This window comes from Aspergillus versicolor (genome assembly GCF_001890125.1).
Source record: "Aspergillus versicolor CBS 583.65 unplaced genomic scaffold ASPVEscaffold_3, whole genome shotgun sequence".
In the NCBI taxonomy this organism is placed as follows: domain Eukaryota; kingdom Fungi; phylum Ascomycota; class Eurotiomycetes; order Eurotiales; family Aspergillaceae; genus Aspergillus; species Aspergillus versicolor.
This window is the reverse complement of record NW_024467526.1, coordinates 1561715-1586221: the sequence shown is the minus strand read 5'-3', so window position 1 is coordinate 1586221 and position 24507 is coordinate 1561715. Positions and strand designations below refer to the sequence as shown.

Below are 24507 nucleotides of genomic sequence, written 5' to 3'. Positions count from 1 at the left end.
AGAACAGTCCAGGGCCGGCAGGGATCAGGAGCAGCAGCCAATGGGTTGGGGAAGAGAGCAGGAGATCTCTCGTCTGCTGTGCTATCAAGACGAAGCCGGAGCGCAGGAGCTTATCAGACGCGATGGGCGAGCGAGTGAGGAGAATGATAATGATAATGATAATCACAGATGTAACGGAATGGTATCTCCAGGCGGAGAGGAAAGGGACGGAGATCTATCAGAGCGGAATCGGAGGCTCCGGCGGTGATATGTATCAAGTTCAGTTACAAAAGTTATCGCCCCGAGCTCGAGCTACAGAGAAAAGGCCGGGTATCTTTAAGATTTTGAGACTCGTTGCTGTTCCTCCCCGACGCCCAAAGCTGGATGATATAATAGTCACCGCGGTCGTCACGGTGCTGAAAGCAGGTGAAGTGAGGTTGATTTCCACACGTAACAGAAAGCACTCGTTTGGCCTCGTTGATGGTTCCTGCTTCTGCGCCCTCAAAGGCCAGAGATAAGCCCCCTCTGCCTGATTGGGTCGTGGATTCGCCCGCTGCCGAAACGGGCTTGGTATTACGTACTGGTTTTCCCAGTCGGCCGTTCCGTTACCTAACGCTGAGGCAAACCCTGATGCGGCAGCGCTGCACTACTGGGCTTGCATGGTCACTTGCCCCTGTGAATTATCTCTCAGTTTGTCCTCTTGTGATCCAAGAAAGTCGTGCGCACAGGGGAAGTCGAGGGAGCCTGCATGACCTCACTCCAGCTCACTGGTTTGGAACTTGATTTCAATCTGGAACCACCCGACTGGGCAGCCCGTCGCTCGACCCATTACCTAATCCAGCTCCCAGCCAATCAGAATCCGCGATAACAAACTCAGCGGCCCAATCACAGCCCTCATGATTCGTGAATCGGGACTAGTGCCAAATTGAGCAACGGGGATCGGCCCTGCAGGATTGCGGCTTTTCCCCACACTTCACAGCTCCAGCTCTCAGGTATAACTTGACTGGCTCGGGGCTTGGGCATCACTCCGTTGCTGACCTCGACTTGCAAGCTCGCTGGTTCGATGGAGGCGACGGGGGCAGAGTTCCCATTACTAATTTAAACATGGGTTAGGAGAAACTCGGAATCCCATCTCTGGGGAAATTTTACGCTTCTTTGCATGTGGCCCCCCGCCCGCCGGAGCATCGAGCTCCGTTTCTGGAAAAGTGTCGCATTGTCGGATGTCTTGGCAACTGGCCTTAATTACCTTTATTTGGAGATACCTCTTTGCTGTTTAACCGTCGAGATATCACGTTACACAGAAGACGCTGATATTGAATATGGGAATCTAGCTGAAGGGCATGTAATATGATCAACAAGTAAACATCAGGCAATATCGGGCATCGCAGTATGCACGGACTATAATAATCGGCGATAATATGCCCTGATTTCCGCCACTGCAAGCCTGCAAGCCTTATCAATTTAGCCTATCCTTATCCTGCGGGAATTCATACCTGACATGCCTTAGGGAGATTTCGGTTGAACTACGGAGTAAAATCCGGAGTGTTCGAGATGATTCAAGACCTCGGCCGGTGAATATTCTTCTCTCCAGAGTCTTTATCCCTTCCTGAGAATGCTGCTGTTAATCCCGTGTTCTATTCAATAATTGGTGGGATTAAGTGAAGGCTATGACTCGACGGGCGATATCGGAATTAGGGCTACAGGTCAAATTGGATTTCCGGAAGCTCCCGATCACATCCATGTTTCTCGCCATGCACCCATAAATTGGACTCCATTCACATGCGAGGCATATAAACCGGGCATTGCCAATTATGACTCAATGTAGTATATCCCCCAACGTCCAATGATATCAAGTACCAAATGTCGATATCAAACACCATTACATGACTTTGCCTTTTACAAACCAGCACTTTGTTATCATGATTTTATAGCCAGCGATTAGATAAACCCATGACGGCTGGACTTGCGTGTCAGCATGACATTCGCCTCTAGACGCAAAACTCCTAACTCCATGCTACTATACACAAATGCACAGCCCCGATAGCAAAGCAAATCAGGGCAACCACCGAAACAGAGAAAAGGAGGCAGCTAGTCCGTGAAATTTCTCAGCTTTGTCAGCTCATCCAACAGCTCCTGCAACTCCCCGTCGGAGATTTTGTTTTGCAAACTGGGGATAAGCGACTTTGCCTCTTCTGCATTATCGCAGCATAAACTCCCTGTTATTCGTTAGCGCTTGAAACAACGACAACAACGCATCACAGTTTAAAATCCTAATATTGAGGATGATAGATAACGGGAAGTCATACCAAGCTGCGATCGCTCAAACATCTCCAGCTCTGTATGCGAGTTCAACAACCGCTCAACAGCCTTGATGTTCTCCTCTTCCTTGAACCGGGCAAACTGCTCAAGGTATGCCAACGTCTTGGTGAGGTTCCTGCAAGCCACAAGAAATATCATTAGTTATCGATCAGTTATCCCCCATCCCAGCTTCGTTCAAGTCCCACGTAAGATAGCGGGGCAGGGCAACTCCTACTTACTCCGGCTCTTCATATTTCTTCCCGCCCCTCCGCTTGTTCTCGAGCACCTTGTTGATGACAAGGCGAGCTTCAGAAAGCGATAACGTATGCGTATTCTGGTCCGCGCCGAGCTTGAGTGTTGAGGCTGCTTCGAGCTCGCCTTGGGGGAGGGCGCGCTGGCGGTGTGTTGCCGGGGGGAGGGAGACGCCGCTCATCGTGTATGTATTATTTTCGACGTATTATGTAAATATATAACTGAGCGATGTGCGGCAGAGGTGTTGAGGAGGCTGTGTTTAGGACAAGGCGTGTCAATGAGCTGATCTCGAAGTCGTATCTGGTGTGGAGGCGGGAAAACTCTCCAGGTACAAAGCCAGAAGTCACCGGCAGAATGGGCGGTCAGCCCAACACCGCTTTACCCAAGGCATCAGGTATAAGGCCTATTCAATGCGTCTACTTAAGATACAACTAATTAAATTAATATGTGTTCAAGCGATTTATATTCTATGGAGAAGAGTTTTCCCAAACGCCTTATGCCATGATGCTATGCAAACCCCAAAATGTATCCCACCCCAGAAACTGGATATTGCTCACTTCTTCCTGAACGCAACATCGCGAGGAAGTCGGAAACTAGCACAGAACATCTGTTTGTTAGGGCTAACCAGTCTGACATTGTAGATGGAAAGCTCGAGCTCTGTATTTCCAGAACCCCCAACCCGGTCCTCCGTGCTGATCGGGTAGTCTAGTCTCTCGGACATGCGGTTGCAGATGTCCATGTGGTCGTCGATCTCGTTCTCAGAGTGACCCGAGAAACAGTATACATGGACCATTGGGAGAGCCTTTTCGGTGTGCGGTGCAAACAAGTCCTCGTGGCCTTCGTAGACGCCAATGAATGCATCCAGGAATTCAAGCGCGTTTCCGGGGAGGTTCATCACGTAGTGGTCGAAAACATTCGGACGGTCGAACACTTCTGGCGGAGGCGCAGGTGCTTGCTCTTCCTTCGACGCGTTCCTCGACCGTTTCACCTTCGGTTGAATAGCGACCGTCACGGGATCCTCTTCCAGTAGGGCTTTCGCGGACCACTGGATGAACTTCCTGCCGTCTTGGTTGTGCGGAGTGACGAATCTCTGCACCTTGTTCCTTTTCACGGCATCCTGCATCACCTCGTACCCATGTGGGTTGAGGTCATTGGCCCAAACGAAGATCTTCTTCCTACCCGCGGGAACCGCAAATGGCCCAACACCGGCCATGACGTCGCAGACCATCTCGCCGGGCTGGAATTTGTCTACGAGTCTGCGGTGCTCGGTATCCAGACGACTATTCCAGTATACGCGAGAGTAGTCGAAGTGGAACTCGCAGTCTTGCTCGTGCTGAACAACGTTCATGTTGCGCTCACCCTCTAGGTGCTCAAATGGGAATGTCCGGAACTCGCTCTGTGAGCCTACATCTTCGGTCTTCCTGATCACGGTGCGGATAGTCGGGTTCTTGTCAAGGATGATCTGAGCAATTAGGTGCTTCCATGGAAGGTATTGTTCGCGAAGGTTCAAGTGGGCTAATCGGTCAGACCTGCAACACAAGCACGAAAGAATTCCGCTTGACTTACCGACGTGTCCCACCTGCGTGAAGCCCTGTGGTACCTCATCAAGCATATCCTCCGGTAGGATCGCGGCAATAATATCAGCTAAGCAAGTCAGTTTCCGGTATGCTAAGTGTGCCAGTTCAAAAAAAAAAACCCACAATAATTCCAGTAATCGTAATCCAGCGTCAAGTCGTAAGGTCCGAGCCCAACAGCCCCACTATCGACCAGCTCGTTGACAGTAGGCGACCACGTCGCGATATCTGTAACTTGTCAACCACAATTCGTTGCACGCTCAGATCCAGGCATACCGTTGTGTTTAATTTCCTCCTTTAGCAGCAGGCATTTCCTCACAATATCGTCCTTCTTGATCTCCTTGACGCTATTCAGACGCGGCAGCGCGAATTGATCCCGGCTCTTCATCAGTTTATCCCGCACTCTTGAGATGTCCGAATTCTTAAATACAGTCGCAGCGGAAAGCGGTATCGTCTTTCTGAAGAATGATCGGTCCAGAACCCGCATTGCGCGGTTCACGGGGGGTCGAAACATCTCGGGGAGTTCGCTGCGGAGCGGACTGTGGCTGTCGCTCTCGATCGTAGGGTCCATGGACGTTTATGTCAGTGACTAGAAAAGGTTTATTCGGCAGTACAACGCGCTTGCTTCATTCGATTTGGTGCTTGTGTAGTGTTTGTGGAATTGTCGTTGGAGATTTTGTCATTGCTGGACTTTTTATTTTTTGCCGATCTTATCGGCCCGTCACGTGCCCCGCTATCTATAGATTGCTTCAATAAACACTTTCTTGTATATAACTTGTGCTTGCAATGTCATTAGATTGAAAGCCGCTATGGAAGCCCATCTGAAACTAACTAAATACGTTCTCGAAGAGCCAGCAGGGTAATCAAAATATACGCTAACTTACCAGGGTATCGAACCATAAAACCAGATTACTGTCTTCCCACCATCCGATCTAACTCCCGCTGCGATTCCAGCATTGAGATCCTCTCATTCAGCCTCGCAATCTCTTCATCCTTATTCTTCAACGCCTTCCACGAAATATCTCGCCCGCGAAGGATCCCCTTTGCCTTCAGCTCATGCCGGTTCAGCAACTCCTTCAACTCTGCTCTTGCCGCGACGGGAACATCAACTCCATGCCCCTCCAATATTTTGGAAACCTGCGCAGCTAGATCTGACGGTGTTGCAAGAGGCGACTCCCCAATCCCAGAAATAACATCTTTATATCTGGTAGGCGTGGGCGTGAGGAACGGCGTCCCCTGCCCAGGACCACCCGGCGTACTGGGCACACCTTTCTCCCCTTTCTCCGCACCGTCATCATCAACCGACCGCTTCCTCTTCCCCGGACTCGTAACAGGTCCCGTGCGCGGTGTTTTCCGTGCTGGAAGTCCAAACTCCGGTTGCCGCAGCGGCTGGCTACTCTCGACCACCCTCTCCATCTCACTATCCATCGAATCATCCCACTCGAACTCACCGGTGTCTTCGGTCATCATGCGTGCTTTCGCATTTGCGCTTCCACTTCCGCTCCCGCTCGTGGATGTCCGGTGCGCCCGCGGCTCGCTGTACCTATCTTGTTGACCGGTTTGCGGTGTTAGGAGGCCCGAACCCTGTTGCGCGGATATGGTCTTCGGCGAGGCCGTTTGAGACGCCGTAGACGGTGATGGGGCTTCGGTGCGGGTATTCGAGAGCAGGGTGTACTTTTCGCGGGCTTCGGCGTCGCTAGCCCATAGGAAGAAATTACAGCGGTGTCGGTGGTCTTTCTGGCAGATGTAGACTGACCCAGGTAAACATTAGTTAGCTATTGTAAGTATGACCATGATATGTTTCTAATGGTGCATGCAGTCCAAATTTCTGGACCACTGAGACAGCTCCGAATCGCGGGAGATAGAAAGCAAGAAAGCAATAAAGAGGAAGAGGCAGTAATACACCATCGACCATGGTTAACACCATGGTTTCTTGTCTGCAGCTTCACCGCCGGCGGTCGCTCTGGACAATTGCATCGCCATATGCCGTCGAGTAAAAGGCCCCGCAGGGGCACAGCAGAGCGCGGGGACTTGGGTGTTTCCCCGCCATCCCCGACTCCACGACGGCGCTTATATGGAGTTATCATCGTATTTCAATTGAGATTTTGATAAAAGAGAACATTTTTGGCTGAGGATAAGTGGGAGAGAGAGAGAGAGAGGTGGACTTACTGATAGATGGATAGCGAATGATGATGCGCGCGGTGGTCGCTATGGAAACTGGGGTGTCATTCGGCAGGCCGCGCACAGGAAGATTGGGTCGGAAGATCCACTGATCGAGACCGGGGCTTTTAGTGTGTACTTTATTTGCTGGCTGGGTTCTTTAATTTGAAGTCGGTTTGAGTGATGATTAAATGAAATTTGAAAGGATTTGGGGTTGGTACTTTCCTCAGAATTAACATTTCACTCCATGTCCTCACTGAATCATGATGTGACGGCAAAAACTTATTTGGGGGAGTCTTTACGACTTCCTTACTTGTCGCAATAGAGCCCAGTAGAATCAGGTCTTCAATGAAATCTATAAAATACAACACCAATATTCTACTCTAACCATGCAATGCAAACACTGTATCAAACCAAGAAACACAATATGCATCTTCAATATGGGTACGGATAAATGTGATGGGTATCGTAGCGGAACGGAATAACGGCCTCGATTAGTTTAATCCGCAAGCACCTGGCGCAGCAGAATGCTGAACGAGTCGGATAACTTTAGGATCTCTTGAACATCGGGTTTGATGGGCTCGCCGGCTGTACGGCGCAGTTGAACCTGTTGCCGCGAGCGCCGCTTCCGTTCAACGGCGATCGGATCTACCTCTTCGGCCTCGTCTTCGGCCTCAAGTTCAGCAGAGCCATCGGTATCTTCGTCGGAGATAGCGAGTGCATCAAGATCGGCCTGTCCAGAGTTAGTTCTAGTGTGCTTTGAATTGAGTTGTTAATAACATACCTCGTCCAACCCAAAGTCGCTCCCCTTAAACTTAGTTTGGAAGGGGGAAGAAGCCGTTCCTTCGGCGGCCATCTTTTGCCGAGTCTTGTTGAGGTGCCATTGCTTCCGATCCTCGTGCCACTTTATGAGCTTATCTATCTCCTCGCGAGCAAGGTCGGGGTTGATCTGGCCGACGTCCTTGCCTCCGCTAAACAAAGCGTTCATATCGAGCTTGCCACCACCTGGGCCGTTCCGAAGGAAGTCAAGAATGTTTTCAATCCATGCCATCAAAGACCCAAAAAGCCCGTTGTCGTGAAGGTGAACTTCGTGAATGAACTTGTAAAGACTGGCTTGGTGTCGTTCACAGAGATCAATAAATGCCTGAACTGTTTGGTTGGGATCCGCAGAGATATCCTGTCTCTGGCACTTTTCGATAACTGCAATAGCGTCGTCAGCAAACTTGGCGAAATCCGTAATGCTATTGTAGACGTTTGCCGATTTATACACACGAACAAGTGGCTCGTAGAAGATGGTGAAAAGGTCGCGGAAAAGCTGCAGGGTCACTGGCTCTTCTATGATATTCAGCATCTTGGCCTTATCTGCCTGCCGGGTGTAAAGTTTCAGCAATTGCTTCACATTGGCGAACCAGTGTGCGCCCTCCCGCATTTCCTCGTCCACATTTTCCACGGCGTGATTCCAGGCAACATATGAATTGAACACCTTGCCAATCTGTTCGTTGTTCAGCTCGAGTGGGAGTAATTCTGATCGAAGAATAGCGACAGCAACGTCTACATCGTCTTCAGTAGCTTCGAGGCGAATCTCGTTCTTGACATCTTCTTCGGCCTCAGTAAATGCTTTCAGCTTCTGGGCGACGACAGGGTCGTCAACCTTAGCAGCCATCGCATCAATCGATCGTTGAAATCCCTTGATTCCATCATGCAACGTCATGGAGAATATTCGTTGTAAGAGAGACCGAGAACCGAAAGGCTGAGCGAGGAAGAGATCCAAAACCCCTGTCATCACAGCAGCCGGATTGGCGATTCGAATCACATTCTTCAACAGAGTATATGGCACCAAGGAATGAATCCGTTTCGCCTGCGCGAAAAGCTCTGCCGAATTGTCTTCGGCCAGGAAAAGGTGGTACAAAGTAGCCGCGACCCTAGTTGGATTAGTAGGGGCTAAGAAAAAAAAAAATTCAACAAATGGTTTATGACATACTCGATGCGTAGCCATTCGGCAAACTTCTGATATTGAGGGCTTAGATCTTCGACGCATTGTTTCTCTTTAATCTCGGCAAAGAGTTTGGTCAATCCATCTGATATCGACATGTTAGCGTAATTATACCCCATGATCCGCATTCTCGCAAACTCACTGCTTTCAACAATGTCACGCCGGAACTTCTCCATGTACACGTCCAACTCTGCCGCACGTTGCCGTGCGATCTCGTAGAAGCGCTTTTGCTCTTCTACTCTAATAGCATCTACTTCTTTTCGTTTTCCCATGTCAAGCGTCTCCTCTTGACCAGGGACAATTGGATCTGCCGTCAGAAACTCTTCTAATGCCTTTGACTCGGCTAACCGCTTATTTTGCAAGATTGTGCGGAGGTAGGCGCGTAGCGAAATTCTTTGCTCCTCCCGGAACAGCACTGTCTCCCTGGGACGCTCTGCAGAAGATCTGGGTGATTTTCTCACAGAGCTCCGTGACCTTGATCGGCCGCGTTGAATAATATCTGGCGGAGCTAGGGTTCGGGAGGACCGCGTCTCTTCTACGAGGCTTGTATCCTGAGTTGAGACAGATGAAACAGAAGACTCGTCATCTTCCACAGTCGAGCCACCCCACCACAAGGTTGAAGTTGATGAGGATTTGTTCTTTCGCGGGAGAGGCGGTAGCGCCTTGCCAGGAACTTCAGTATGCAGCCTCTTCTGGAGCCTGGCAAAGTCGCCAAACCGTCGAGCGACGAAAATCTCTGGCTTTCCACCCCGCTTTACACGGATTATGAATTCCTAGCGCAAGTTAGTCCGATGTCGTATGAAATATCTACTACTTGACATACCGCATGTTGATGGTGTCGGACTGTGCGTCGTACGGACGTGACTCTGACAGCAGCGACGTTGATATCCCAACCATTGATCGCGTTTCCCTCAGGCATATTTACGAGTAGCCCTTTCTCATTGGCTCCACGATCGACGACCTCCATCTCGGAAAATTGGATACGCTCTTCATATCCAGATGCAGTGGGTATACCAGAAACCATCATGAGTTCCACAAGCTTCTCACATTTCCGGGCCAACTTTCTCCGCTTTGTCTCTTCCAGGCGGTCTTCGGATGACGACACATTCTTATTCGCAAAGGATTCGAGGAACTGCGTTTCTTGTTAGTTCCGCCTTTTATCAGGATCGGGCGGCTAAAGCTCGGCATACGCACCACCTGCAATTTGTCCTGCCAAAACTCCTTCTCCCGCGCCTGGTCTAGGAAAGGGAAATCCCGAACATGGTGGACGAAGATAAACCGGAGTATAGGAAGTTCGGAATCGATGGGCGCGACTTCTCCGAATTCCGATTTAAAGGGGGCACCGAAGCGACGAAGGGCGGTTGGAGAGTTTAGTTCGGAGATTTCATGTTGAACCTGGAGGGAGATGAGCTCGCGCTTAAGGTCTGTTGCAGTCAGTATACGCCCATTACAACAACCGGGGAATCGGAAGACCGACAATGTTCTTGCTTTCCGGTGAGAATTTGTTGGTGACCAATGCCGCCATCTGGGCGAGGGGCAGCTGAGTCCAGCCCGTTGCTCTCGTGCATGTTGCGCAATTGATTGATCAGACGAGTGTCCAGAAAAGAGAGACCGCCGACGACGGCGGGGTTGGGTATTTTATATAAGTAAGCTGACTGAAGCGCAAATCCAAATACCGATATAAATCCGTGATAAAAGAAGCAAGCTGCAGCGTGATTGAGGCTAAGCACAAGGGCCGGTCGCGACTGGATCAGCCCGAAGGATGGGAATCCGGCTGCCTATTTAGCGTGGGCCGGCGCGATGACGTCTATTCTCGGGCAGCTTCCCGGCTGTTTCAGGTACTGGCTACCGGAGGCTTGCGATTTTTAATAAGGCTTCAGAGACGTTCCGAGCTAAAACGACAGACGTTGAAGGAAACTCTAGGACAAAGTGAAAGGAGAGGTGGGGGGCAGGTGGAAGAAGAGAAAGAAGAAGGCGAAAAGGAGATGACGACGGATCTGGAGTCGACTGGAGTCAAAAAACGGGGTTGGCGTCACTCAACCTTCTGGCCTTCCCCATATCTTCCCAACTAATAATATTCGCCAACCAAACTCCATTTCTATTCTTATTTTCATTATCCCCCCTGCAAATATGTGACTCGTCTCTCGCGTGCCTCAGCCCTGTAGCCCCGCCGGCGTGGCGGAAGGATCGACAAGACGTCGAGACGCATTCCATTCACAACCAGAGTCTGTTCATCCTGCTTGCTCCCATGCCAATGGATAGCGATCGCTGATGCTACGGCATGCCGCGACCTTGGCGGACACTCCCTCCACAGCAGGCATCCAAATTCCAGCTTCGTGAGCCAATCTTGCTTGTTGTCAGGCACGAATCTCCAGGGATGAAGCATTTGCAGTCATCACACCCTAAACTCTCGCAGGCGATAATGGAGATCCCCAGCCTAAACGGTCACGCTTCACTCGTATGGAGCAAGTCGTGCCGAGTTACTTGATATCTTGCTGGTCGACCGGGATGAACTACGAATGCTCCAATGATGGATTACACGTTCAAATGCACCGCCACTGGCTGGACTATCTCCAGATTACTCCGCTGAGGAAGGGTAAGGTAACGGTAGAAATTCAAAGTCTGTACTAAAACTGGAACTTTGTTCCATATCGTGGCGGATTGCGAGTACATCATGAACAGGGTGGCTGACGTTATTCGTAATTTCAGCACGATAAGCCAGCTTGTGACTCTAAACCACAAACCAGTTAGTAAAAAATGATTTAGAATTAGTTATTATGGCACTCAGCCAACTTCCCGTCGTAAACTGTACATTGGAACTGGCAGAACCAGTCCCAGACAGGCATCAATAGCGTGTGGCGGTGGTTATTGTTTCCTCCGCCGAGCCTCAAGGTTTCTCCGCCTCCGCGCTGCCTGTCTGACATGTTTCACACCTGCATCCCCTTTCTCTCCTTCTTTGCGAACCTTTGAGATGGCTTGATCGGTCTGAGCTCTTTCTCTTGTATTCATCGCTCTGAGGCGTGTTTTTGCGCTTCTGCCCTTCCCTAAGCCCGGTCAAGCGCCGTTCCCTTGATCTGCGTCACTCATTGATGCCTGAACTTCCGACCCTCATTCGATCCCGATTGACTTCCTCTCGAGTGCCCTTTGAGTCAAAAAGGCATGATGCGTAGCTCCGAAGATCGCGAGGAGTCCGAATTGCTCCCTATGAATCGTCGCCGTTCCTCCGCTAGTTCTACGACCACCGATGACTCCGGATTCTCCGTCGATTCCGTCTTCGAAGAACAGAAATTCAATGTCGCACCGGCCGATACACTAGGAGGGTCCCGAGGTGGAAGATACCGTGATGAGGAGGATGGAGAAACCGAAGCCAACGAATCGTTCCTTCAAACGAAATCTTCAACAAGTAGTCGTTCACGTCGACTTGTCTGGCTGCTGGTTCTACTTTGCGTTGGGGGTTGGGCGCTCGCTTTTGTGCTGTTTGTGATCAATGGACGTTCCGGTATTCAGCGCTCGTCAGATATATTCCAAGTGCATGAGCCTGGGCCTGATGTGCCTGGCGTAAACTCTGGGAAACCGGTGAGGTTGGAACAAGTGCTTTCAGGAGCCTTTGCGCCTAAGGGTCACGCGATTTCCTGGATTGCTGGGCCTGATGGCGAAGATGGGCTATTGGTTGAGAGAGGGGAGAGTGATGACGGCTATTTGCGAATCAACGACATTCACAGCAAGGAGGGCGAAACGAACAGGGTATTGATGAAGAATAGTTCTGTCAAAGTTGGCAAACAGACGATTTCGCCGTCTGGTACACAGCCGAGTCCCAATTTGAAGAAAGTACTCCTTGCCTCTCACATGGAGAAGAACTGGAGACATTCGTCGACCGGGAGATATTGGATTTTTGATGTGGAAACTCAAACTGCCGAGCCCCTGGACCCTGACAACATTGATGGGCGAATTCAGCTTGCTGTCTGGTCGCCCAAGTCCGATGCCGTTGCCTTTGTCCGTGGCAATAACCTGTATCTCCGAAAACTTTCTGCCAAGAGTGTTGTGCCCATCACCAAGGACGGTGGCGAGCAGCTGTTCTATGGCGCCCCTGACTGGGTATACGAAGAGGAGGTCTTTTCAGGAAACAGTGTCACTTGGTGGTCTGAAGATGGCTCCAAGATAGCCTTTATGCGAACGAATGAGTCGGCCGTTCCTGAATTTCCTGTTCAGTATTACTTGTCTCGGCCATCAGGAAAGACACCGCCTCCAGGGTTAGAAAACTATCCGGAGGTGAGGGAGATCAAGTATCCAAAGGCCGGCGCACCCAACCCATTCGTTAGTCTACAATTCTACGACGTTGACGCGAATGAAGTATTCTCCGTTGAAACGCCCGAAGACTTCAACGACGATGACCGGCTTATAATCGAGGTTGTTTGGGCCAATGAAGGCAAGGTACTTGTGCGGACGACGAATAGAGAAAGCGACATCTTCAAGCTCTTCCTGGTTGACACTAAACTGCGGGAGAGCACGCTTATCAGGATACAAGATGTGTCCGAGCTGGATGGCGGATGGGTAGAGCCGACCCAATCGACAAGATTCATTCCTGCCGATCCAGAGAACGGACGCCCATATGATGGCTATATCGACACGGTTATTCATGAAGGATACGATCATTTGGGATACTTTGCCCCTCTAGACAACCCAGAGCCTATCATGCTTACCTCTGGCGAGTGGGAGGTCGTGAATGCGCCTGCTGCTGTAGATCTGACCCGGGGTCTGGTTTATTTCATAGCTACCAAGGAGGCGCCGACCCAGCGCCATCTGTACAGCGTCCAACTTGACGGATCAAATCTACAGCCGTTGACTGACACCTCGGAGCCAGGCTATTACGGCGCCTCGTTCTCGCATGGAACTGGGTATGCAGTGCTCAGTTACAATGGTCCCTCTGTCCCGTGGCAAACGGTCATCAGTACCGAGGGCGACAAGACTACGACACTGAAAACCATTGAGGAAAACTCAGATTTGAAAAAAATGATCCGTCAATACGCTCTTCCAACGGAAAAATACCAAAATATCACCGTCGACGGCTTTACCCTCCAGGTCGTCGAGCGACTACCACCGCATTTCAACCCAGCGAAGAAGTACCCCGTTCTTTTCTTCCTATACGGTGGCCCAGGATCTCAAACCGTGAACCGCGAGTTTAGTGTAGATTTCCAAACGTATGTTGCGTCGAGTCTCGGATACATTGTCGTCACCGTCGACGGAAGAGGCACTGGCTTCATCGGACGAGAAGCGCGATGCATCATTCGAGGCAATATCGGGTACTACGAAGCGCTTGACCAGATTGCTGCCGCCAAAGAGTGGGCTCAAAAGCAATACGTAGATGAATCCCGAATTGCGATCTGGGGCTGGAGTTATGGTGGGTTCATGACATTAAAGACACTCGAGCAAGATGCCGGCGAGACCTTCCAATACGGAATGGCTGTTGCCCCTGTCACCGACTGGCGCTTCTACGGTAGGCACCCAAAATCGTCGTTTCCTGTTGACCAACTAACGTGATGAATAGATTCCGTCTACACAGAGCGGTACATGCACACCCCAGAACACAACCCAGACGGCTACGGCAACACGAGCATAAGCGACATGTCCGCACTGCAGAACAGCGTCCGCTTCCTCGTCATCCACGGCGCCTCGGATGATAACGTCCACATCCAGAACACGCTCACTCTAATCGACAACCTTGATCTCGCGGGCGTCCAGAACTACGATGTCCATTTCTACCCTGATTCAGATCATAGCATATTCTTCCACAATGCCCATACCATGGTCTATGAACGTAAGTTCACCTTCAGCTCCACACCGACACTTTTCCACTGACTGACAAAACAGGCCTCTCGAGCTGGCTCGTCAATGCGTTCAATGGCGAATGGCATCGAATCTCGAACCCAAAACCGGACGACTCGATGTGGGAGCGACTTTCGAAGAGGGTTCTGCCTAGTTTTGCAAATTAAACCTGTCCATATATATAGGTCTAAATTTATGTGTATATGGAATGAGTGAGAGAGTTATTTCGGGCCTTCTCTTGCTGCTTTGTTTTATAACGGCGTTTGGTGGGGTTTGGAGCGTCTTCAATCAATATATAGCCTTTAAACGATATCTCGGTAGTTTTACTGCTAAGAACGATCCTCATTTATATCTTTTTTTGCAATGTTCATTCAAATGGATTCTATACAAGGTTATCCAACCTGTTGGATAACTAAATAAAGACAAACATAGTAAATAGATAGACAGATACATGGGACAAATTAACCAAAATCAAATCAACCAAGTCTAAGCTAGAAGGTACCTGCATAAAGACACATGGACACACCCTAACCCTAAGTAAATCCCCCCAACTTCAAATAGAAGTATTATTCGCATTTGGGTTAGCATGCCCCTCCAACCCCCGGAAAACACTCGACTGGAAAAACTCCTCCCTCATGATGGTGCTAACGTCGGAATTGCGATACTGCTGCAAGTCCTCACGCTGTAGCCCGCGGAGCTGTTCCCGTCCCCCCGTGGATAGACTAGCCGAGCGAGACCGGCGTCCTGCTGCAGCACTGGTGCGCGTAAACCGGGGAGATAGACGGCCGCCGCCGGTGTATGAGCGGCGGTCGCTGGGTCGGGAGGTGGGATTGGAAGTAGAGTTGGGGTTTTGGGCAGCGGGGCCTTGGAGGGAGTGCCGCGGGGCGAAGACCGGGAGGGGCGAGTTGGGGAGGGGGAGGAAGGAGGAGGCGTCTGTTGAGGCATTGGAGAAGCCGGAGTAGAGAGAGGAGGGGCGTGCGTTTGTTGTGGTGGTGGCGCTGTTGTTGCGGAGGTGGGTTGGTCGGTTGGTATTGAGATTGATATTGTTGTTGGTTGTGTTTGGGAAAGGGGTGGAGACGGTGCTGCTATACAGGGTTGACATACCAGAAGCGGCCGAGGAGCGCCACGAGTGCACGGCGCTGCGGGGGATGGTGATGACTTCCTCTTCGATGGGGAGGGCCTGCTGGATGGCGGTTGCGATGTCTGCAGGCTCGTTGTGGATTCCTGGGAGACGCGAGGACATCATCTTGGCCGACTTGCCAATCCACAGCATCTGCTCGTGCTCGCGGAGGTAGCGGTCGCCGCTGAAGGACTTTTGCACGATCTTGCGCGTCATCATGCCGAGTTTGCGGCGGTGGTCGGACTTGTCGTACATGCGCTGGGTGATTCTGGCGACGTCTTCTGGGGTTGGGGACGAGGGCAGGACTGGGGCCGGGGATGTGTCGTCTGCGTACTGGCTCCATTCACCGAGGAGGGCGAGCATGGAGATTTGAGCTCTGGCGAGGGCAACAGCGTCATTTGGGGCGACGACGGCGCTGAAGCGAGAGAAATCGTCAGGGTCGCTGAGGACTCGCAGGGAGGCGCCCACGTCGGTGCAGACAACGGGGGCACCAGTTAGGGCTGCCTCTCCCAGGGCTAGCGGGAGACCTTCGGAGAGAGACGAGTTGAGGAACAGCCAGGTGCTCTCGAGAACCTTCATCGGGTCGGCAGTGCCGCGGAGAGTCACTCTTCCTCTGAGGCCCTTGGAGGCGATGATCTCCTGGCACTCGGTCGAGTATGTAGGAGCCTTGTCGATTGCGCCGTAGATGTCGAGGTGGTAGTCGTCGAACTTCCACTGGTTGATGATGATATCGGCGGCCAGGAGCGCTGTCTTGATGTCTTTGGCGTACCAGACGTGCGACAACATCGTCACTGTCGGCCGGTCCGATTTGATCTCCTTGACTGGGGCAAATTTCTGCATATCAGTGATGCCATTGACGACCGGGTCGACCTTGCGACGGAAGACATTGCGGTGCTCGATTGTTCCCTGGCACGTCCCAATCTCGACCTCCCATCCAGGGTTGAAGAAGTCGGCGCACGGGGAGATAATATCAGCATGGTACAGAGTGAGCGCGGACGTCACTCGCATCAGTCCAAGAAGAGCATTCCGAACGAAGGGAGAAAGCTTGCAAAGAGCAGACGAGAGGCAGAGGTTGGTCTCACGCCAACTAATGGCGTGGTCCCAGATCTGCAGGGTACAGTTCCTCTTCATTTTGCAGACAACACCGTACGAAGCGCTGACACTGTGATGCGATGCTTGGAAAACACTGGGGATCTTCTCAGGAATGGGAATCGAGAAGATGAACAAATAGCGGAACCAAAGCTCCAGTGCGACGTCAAGAGTACCCAGCGTAGGCAGGTCAGTGCTGAACCATTCGGAAGAGGGCATGGTATTTGGCATTTCCTGGGTAAGCCAGAGCTCTCTCCAGCTTTCCTTGACGATGCTGCTGTTCCAGATCTGCGTCCAGTGCCGCGAGTCCTGGAAGAAGGTGTTCAGGTTCACCAAAGCCCTAGTTGCCTGGCGGATATCCGCTTTGGAGAGATGCACGGCACGAGCCCCCTTGACCAACGCTGTCAAAATAGGGATGAAGTTCATTTTGATGTCCAGGTCATTAGCAGACGTGACATTCTCCACCTCCGAGTCCAGTTTATTCCTGAACAGCCCGTGGGTTGGGGTGAGAAAGTCCATCCCCCATAGCGGAATCACCTTGAGCGAGAGGATATTCTGCTCCGTCTGATGCTTGGGCACTCCAAAGTCATTCGCCGACTCGCATATCATATGCCACTTAATCGTCCGCAGGGAATTGATCATGTCCCTCCGGCACGCAGACACACCACCTCCCTCGTTCGGCCAGGTCCCCGTGTCCGCAGCCATAACATGAAGTGACCTTTCCGTATCAGACCCAAAGTCCTTAGACCGGGTATTAACCACAGCATCACCACCGGGTCCGAAATTGAACAAGTCGCTGACTTTCACGGCCAGCGGAGTCCAGCTGGAGATTCCGTCGTCGAGATCTGCGCTGGCTGAGATGGTATCGGCGCGAAGCTCCAGATATTTCTTCGCGGATGCAAGATCGCCCCAGTCACGGCTGCGCCAGTATGGTGAGAGCGTTCTATCCCTTCGAAGTAACCGCTCGTCCATCCAGCGGACAATGATACCGTCAAAATCCGGTCGATCTTTCCAGGCTTTCCAGATCAGAGAGCGAGCACGCGATGTCGAGACGGGGAAGCGCTTCCTCGTCAGTCCGAAGAGCCGGGTGAGGATATTGGAGCTGAGACTCTCGCAATAGAACAGCGGGTTATCGTGTACGAAGCTGGTGAACCGGGGCTTCGCAAGAACTTCCAAGAAATCATGCTCGATCATCGGCGGCGTCTGGATCTTCTGCCCGTTCAGCGTGGTGAAGATGGTCGGGTGGAACTTGTGGTCGTATAGCCAGCGAGCCTCATATACGTCTGGGCCCTGGACGAATGTTGCCTCGGTGACCTTTGCGTGAGGGATCCAGCGCTCGACTTTCTCGGGGTGGCGGAGGGGAGGCGCGCACCAGGACACAGTGCAAGTGATGTGTGACAGAGCAAACTCCGCGCGGAGGAGTTCGTCGCCGAATTGGGGGTTCTTGCGGTAGTGGTACTTGAAGCGGATCAGGTTGCCGTCTTTCATATAGGATCCGGCTTCAATCAGTCCTTTGCGGTTATACTGCACGCTTTGAAGATGGTTCTCTCCGCGGACACATCGTCGGCCCATGGGGATCTTCGACTCGGACAGCTTCAAGGTAAGTCCCTTCTTGGGTGAAGATCGGTAGTCGTAGTGGTATTCGTTTATAACATTGCCACCTTTGTACTCCTGGCGGATAAGAAGCAGGAGATCCTTGGAATATGCACTGACACAGCTGAGACTCTTCGTCCCCTGGGGTTCTGTCTTGGGGGTCCCGGCATAATAAAAGACCTTGAAGCCACCATTTGGTTGGTCATGTCGGAAGGCAGTGAATGTCCCATCGAGGCTCTGGACAATGTACCGGCTCTTCTTGATGTTGATAGTAATTCCCTTCGTCTCATTCCAGAGCTGCTTGACATTGTCCCGGCCATGGAAGAGGAAGAACGAAAGACCCATATCCTGCATAGCCTTGCCATATCTCCAAACAATGCTCAATGCAAAGGTCGCCGGCACGCGGAGTACAGTGGGATAGTGGCTCATGACATGGTTATACTCCCTCTGGAACTCAGGATCGGCAACCATTGCAACGACGAAGAATTTCAGTCCCGCTCCAATCAAGTAGTACACCGAGAACAGAGGCTTCATAATAAAGTACGCAATCGTTGGAAGCTGCTTCGGCAGGTACGGGATATAGGGAGGTGTCTCGGAGTCCTTGAAGGCACCTGCTTCCCCAGTGCCATACCTCGCATAGTCCAAGATACTAACAGCCGCCGCAGCCGCAAGGTTGCTTCGAGCAATATGCACCGCCAAATCCTTGGTATCAAACTGGCAAATACTCTCCTCAAGCAACTGGTGATGCTTCTCGGCTAATCGACACGGCTCGCCGAGACAGCGACTGACAAGTGCCTTCCTCACAGCCTTGGGCAGCGTCTCCCAGTGGAAATCGCATTCGAATCCAAGACACAGCTGTCTGAGGAGCTCTCTCTTTGCCCAGCGGACCACAAGCGGCGTGTCGGCTTCGTCTCGGAGCTGGCGCGCTGTGGTCTCCGTAACGCCTGCAGATACAAGTGATTCGGCTAGGACTGCGTGCTCGTGGGGGATTTGCATGATGGATTCCGCGACGGCGTGTAGAAGTGTCTCCGAAATGACCTGGCAGTTGGCACTGACGTCGATTCGATGGTTCAGTCCCCTTCCCACGGCGACGGCAATCTTCAAATGATCTTTGGCGCTGCAGCTCAGAGCGTGAATCCCAGGCCCAATCGAGCCTAGAGGGACAAGCTCGATCAGAACCTCTCCAGATTCCCAGGCCTTCAGTGCAGTGTCGACGAGTTCCTGCGAGTGCGGGAAGGCCTCTTCGATTCTGGGTTCTCGTCTTCGCGAGAGGAGCATCTGCTTCACTTCAGTCCCTGGATGACCAGCTGGGTTAAGTTTGAGACGGGCTTCCAAGGGGATGAGAGAGATATTCTCGTAGAAGGTTTGCAGCTCCTGCTGGCTCCAGTCAGGGTCTTCCCATGGCGCGGTGTACGCATGGAACGTCTTTCCCAGCTCCACGGGCGAGTCGACACGCTTGGGCATGCCCATCTTTGCTGGGATGATGGAGAGGAACGCCACCGTCCATGTGGCCGCTCCTAGGCCGATGACCTGCGAGTAGAGGAAGTGTGGAAGGCAGAGTTTCAGCGCAATTCCGATAGGAAGCCCGACGAGGGATCCAATCATCAGCGGTTTCAATGCGTGGGGACCCGTGAATATCTTCGTGTACTGATACCACAGCAAGCCCGTGTAGGCCCCGACGTAGGCAAGAAACATGATCATTGCCTCTAATCGAGACTGGAATGTCCAGACAAGCGCCGCTGAGAAGGCGAGCCCCCAAGAGTGCCACATGAGGAATTTCCCCAGTGTCTTCCAGTAGACCCTTCTCTTGAACCGGACATCTCGCTTCTGCGAGTCCCGGATATCCTTCGCGGTCTTCAACGCCTGGGGCTTATGGCTTCCAACAAGACTATGCAGCTCCTGGGCCTTTGTATCGATCAATACAGCCCCGATCAGGTAGTAAGCCAGTGCAAATCCAACAGCCATCCGATACGCCGACGTCAAGTCCAACGACGGCGTCAGACCGATCAAATGGCCACCACTGAGAAGCTCCACCCATTTATCCAGAAGCGCAACGACAAAGTACACCACGCCGCAGCCAATCTCCCTACTGGACTGCCGCCAGTGGATAAACGCATTATGCAGCCGAATGCCCCGCTGGGCACTGCGGAGCGACTCCAGCGCAACCTTCGTCTGCGTGTTCCACCCAGAACTAAAGGGAATCGGCTTAGGCACATCAGCGTATCGACAGTACCAATCTAAGAGGAATGTCGTCGCCTGCCAGTCCCGCGCGAGCTCAAGGACAAGTGTGCTTTTCGTCGTGCGCCGTGCGAAAAACCAGCGGTTCAGCTCTGCAGAGACGTCTTTTAAAAGCGCTTCTCTGGATAGCTTCAGCACGGCCGGGTCGCTCAGGTTCCCGAAGACCTTCTCGTCGCCGTCGGCGTGTGTCTCGATATACCACTTTCGGATCTCGGTGTCGTCGGTTCTCCGCAGGTTCTGGTACCATGTTACCCATTTTGCGGCGACGGATCGAAGGCCGAGGATAAGAGCGCCGATGAAGACGTAGATGACGGCAATGTATATAGCAGAGTCGTGGCCGGTGAATGTTGTGACGATCGGAGAGATGAACAATATCGGGATGCAGGCGAAGATGACCTTGCGGCCGGACAAGAATGACGACCCTGGGTAGCTGAAACTGGCGAGACAGGCAAAGCCGGAGAAATATGTCGTGAGGGCGACGAGATACAGGTAAAAGACAATCCCAGCCCGCGGACCGTTCACGCCAGATACAGCGACAAACCCGATGAGACCGCCGGCGATAGTAAATGCCAGGCCGGCAACGAGTCTGATGAGGATGAACATGTTTGTTGCAGCGAATGCCATTGAAATGAGGTAGTAGGGGCCTCCGCACGCAATCCACGTCCCGATGCCTCCAGACAGCAGCAGCGAGATCATCAAGGCTGTGGTGGCACTGGTTTGTTCTTCATGCGACATGAAGGATGATAGGTATAGTCCACGCCCTATAATAGTAAGGAGGACGATATCGATCAACGCTGGCAAAGCAAAAACACTGAGGAATGTAAACCGCTGATATCCACGCATCGGCTTGACTTTATCGTCGGGGTTCACGTCGATCTGTGCACCGGCATAAGAGGTTGCCATCTCAGGGGCACCATTGATCCAGTCCGGGAGGTCTTTATCGGAATAATTCCTGCGGAACCGATCTGATAGCAGCTTTCCAAATGCACTAGGTGAGATATCGAAATAGGCTTCACAGCGTGACCCAAGGGCAAAGGATTCCGCAAAGGCAGCAGCTTGATCGGAGTGAGCGTTGAACAGAGGATTCCGGTCTGTAACCTCCTCGTAGATCTCATCTAATGCACCCTTTCGAGCAGCGCAGAACAGTGCAAGGGCCATGGTGTCGGTGTAGGCATCGACTTGGCCTCCTTCCATCAGCTCGCAGAGCCCTTTGGAGATCTGGGCCAGGTCTGCCTCACGGCGCTCTTTTAGTATTTGAGGGAAGACAGTGTCGACTTCACGGAAGAGCGCGAGACATTTTGAGATCGAGGGGTATGTGCATCTTTGCTCGCGGTACCACTTGATGCGAGAGGTCACCAGTGCTTCAGGAGACGCGGAGCCTTCCAGATAAGAGACCGTGTTAATCTGCTTCAGTTGCTGCAAGGATGTCTCTTCCACAAGCTGCTTTTGGAGGTATGCACAGATAGCTTTTGTCAGGTCACTCGTGGCGTCTGTCAAAGACAGGTGCTGCAATAGCAGAAGTTTCTCCTCGGGACTCAGCACGTCGATATCCTGCACCAGACGACGAGGCAAACCGATATCTTCCACAATATCCTTCGAGAACTTGGCCAACGCAACTTCTGCTCCGAAGCAAACATGTCGAGGGCAGCCTTTGGCAGACAGAAACGTATGAAGGACAGTCCCTGCCAGACCCTGCACGTTCTTGGAAATGAATATATCCGCCCCGTCTGCATCCATCTGATACACCGACCAGAACCGTATATCTGTATTTCTGCGGAACCCAGAATCCAACCCAAGATACACGCGGAGCTGGTCATTACAGGCCAGTGTATAGAGCTCCTTGACATGGCCAGTAAGTTGATCGGAGGGACCCCAATTCGACAGCGCAAAACCATCATGGAACTGTCGCAGCAAAACACCTAAACTATTGACTTTGGATATAGGAACTGGATGAAGAAGACCAAGAGACCTTAGCCGCTGCTGGGATTTGAGGATTTCGGCAAACGAGCTGGCAGTGGCTTCTGCGCCTAGCGGAAAACACCCAAAGGCCTTATACTCTACTCCCCCGATGGAGGTCGAGAGCGGGTTACTCTGGGACTTGGTTTGGGAAACCCACTCTGGCGGATCACGTACTGTCGTCGTTAGACCTTCGTGTGTCCCCTCGTGTCGCTCTAAGGATGCGAAGACATCGCGCAGAGCTGGGAAGAACGGCGTTAACTTGGCCCATCCTTCGCTGGAGTCACCCGCTGCATCATTGATAGACGAGTTGGATCTCCACGTCTCGTGCGCGCTCATGATCTCAGGCTCTTTCAACCATCCGAACGAGGAAAGCGGCTCTGGTAGTTTCGTGTTCAAAGCGGTGTTTTCTAATGCAGCCCTGCGGCCTATCCAGGGGATGGCGCTGTAGAAGTTGCACCATTGCAGAGACCGTCGAACGACCGCATTTGAAAGCGTCGCGTCGTCGTCAATTGTTTCCCAGGCCACCACGACAAAGTCCCTCATGCACGCCTCGGACACGAATGCCTTGATCGTTGCTCGCATTTTCTCGAGCTGGAAGTAATCCCGCTTCTCGCCGGAAGGCAGGATACTTGCGTTCCTAACGACCAGTCCCGAGATGGCCTGGTTCTGCAGCATATTGCGTTCTGGTAGGAAGTCTGGTGGCGCTGTTTCCAGGTATATCGACAGGCCTGATCGTTGGACTGCTTCTAGTACGCTGGCCCAGCATCCAGAAGCAAGCTTTCCCTCCCAGTTGGCGAACAGGATCCCGGTAAACGCAGAGCCATTAAAGACCTCGCTCAGCGCGCGTTCGATCTTGTCGATTGTCGCTAGGGTCATATCCTGTTTAGGGCTTATATCCTGGAAATCAAGCCGGCCTAGAATCTGCTTTCCAGCAGCAGATGCGATGGCCTGGACGACCCTGGGCTTATAGGGGTCGACAATTACCATGTCCCATTCGCGCAGAAAGCGCATTTGGTCTTGACTCAGAATCTCGTCGAACTGGCCCAGGTAGACCCCGACGGATGATGGCTTCTGCCATGTTGAGTGAGCGGTTACCAGCGTAAGCTGTTTCCGAGCCAGATCATTGATGCGCGTGGATACAGCAGCTGGCACCTTTTCTGGATGATGCCGCGACTGTATGAAGTTAGTGATTGCGCCTAAATACAATAGGAGAGGATGTTACCTCAAAATAGATTATGCATCTTAATATTGAAGAATATACAAGGTATATAAAACCAAGTGAAATGCTACCCAATATAATTCCAATCAAAACCTGCAATAATTAGCAAACGAAGAAAAGGCAAGCTTAGAGTAGAGTACTCACAAACTGCCACCATTCATTCTTCATCTGTGCCCACCCAATGGGCAGGACAGGGAGAATTTCTGTCATCCTGATTAATTATTAAGTAGAACGGCCGTGACAAACGAAAGACATAGGCAACGAGATAGGCTGTCTATAAGAGGCGTTGAGGATTGCAGTGGAGGTGGTCTTAGGAGACGACCATCGTTTCAGCCCGGAAGGTATATACGCTGCTGGGTATATAAATGGAATAACAGTGAAACCAGAATATAACCAAGGCAAGTAAGTCGTGAAGCACAGTAAGCAGCAGGCGAAGGAAAAGAAAAATAGGAGAGTGGGATTGAGCAGCTAGAAGGCGACTCTGCAGCGGCAAAAGTCAACCGCGCCAGCTCATGAAACAGAAAATATTAACGGCAGACCCTTAGAGCTCTAGTCTCAAGATAGTGTTCATTCAAGTCATTTGATCGGTTGAGAGCTGTCATCAATTGCCTTGGGCTTTGTCCATTAACCGATGGGTTTGGTATGGAACCGGCTAGACGGCGTCGATTCGAATGGCGCAGGACAGCGGGGGCACCGGTGGGCGAGATTGACAAAAATAGAGAGGAGCCTTCTCCAGACTAGACCAGCGCTAGGGTAGTTAGGTCTCAAAAGCGCAATATGTTGACTTGTTGAGGCAATGTCTCCAGTTACCTCAGATTGGATCAGCCTGGAAGCAGGGCTCGCTAAGGAGCGTTGCAGAGCGTGGCAGCTCCGAAGACAATCCGGTGGTCATTTTGGGACGAAAAGGCCAAAACGCAGGCCGGTGTTTATGTTGCCACGAACGAGGATTGCGATGTTGTGGAATCTGCCTGCATGGTATGGTCCAGTGCGCTCCCACCAGACCGCACCAGCAGTTTGCAGGAGACCATCGCGCCTTGAAACATCGTGGGGCCGGTATGATTGGCCGTTGCCAGATTGTCGAACATTTGCCTTCTTTGACCGAGTGGAGGATGGTGGATGTGATGGAGATTGAAAGAGAGTGAGATATCTGATCTGCTAGTCCGGAAAGGGAGAGAGAAGGAATCACCTCGTACGGCAGTTTTACAAAATA

At 51.9% G+C, this 24507-nt stretch overlaps 3 protein-coding genes across 3 annotated transcripts; 1 reads left to right on the top strand and 2 right to left on the bottom strand.

Moving 5' to 3' along the window:
* Nucleotides 1–2241: 2241 nt before the first annotated feature.
* On the bottom strand, nt 2242–9824 carry ASPVEDRAFT_127698 (uncharacterized protein; the record flags this gene model as incomplete). The annotated part of the gene is made up of 17 exons (XM_040806487.1): nt 2242–2413; nt 2517–2705; nt 2732–2851; nt 3099–4044; nt 4096–4173; nt 4230–4337; nt 4380–4630; nt 5041–5854; nt 6026–6133; nt 6577–6646; nt 6778–6996; nt 7048–8185; nt 8245–8341; nt 8399–9029; nt 9080–9396; nt 9447–9680; nt 9734–9824. The coding sequence occupies 17 exons, from the start codon at nt 9822–9824 to the stop codon at nt 2242–2244; spliced, it is 5583 nt and encodes a 1860-aa protein (XP_040665913.1).
* Nucleotides 9825–11412: 1588 nt separating this feature from the next.
* On the top strand, nt 11413–14305 carry dapB (dipeptidyl aminopeptidase dapB; the record flags this gene model as incomplete). The annotated part of the gene is made up of 3 exons (XM_040811944.1): nt 11413–13750; nt 13802–14071; nt 14125–14305. The coding sequence occupies 3 exons, from the start codon at nt 11416–11418 to the stop codon at nt 14244–14246; spliced, it is 2727 nt and encodes a 908-aa protein (XP_040665912.1). The 3' UTR covers nt 14247–14305.
* Nucleotides 14306–14632: 327 nt separating this feature from the next.
* Nucleotides 14633–23765, bottom strand: gtb3 (glycosyltransferase family 4 protein; the record flags this gene model as incomplete). Its single annotated transcript, XM_040816074.1, has 3 exons — nt 23442–23765; nt 23301–23390; nt 14633–23251 (listed from the first exon to the last, which is right to left on the bottom strand). The coding sequence occupies exons 1-3, from the start codon at nt 23505–23507 to the stop codon at nt 14633–14635; spliced, it is 8775 nt and encodes a 2924-aa protein (XP_040665911.1). The 5' UTR covers nt 23508–23765.
* Between the last annotated feature and the right edge of the window lie 742 nt (nt 23766–24507).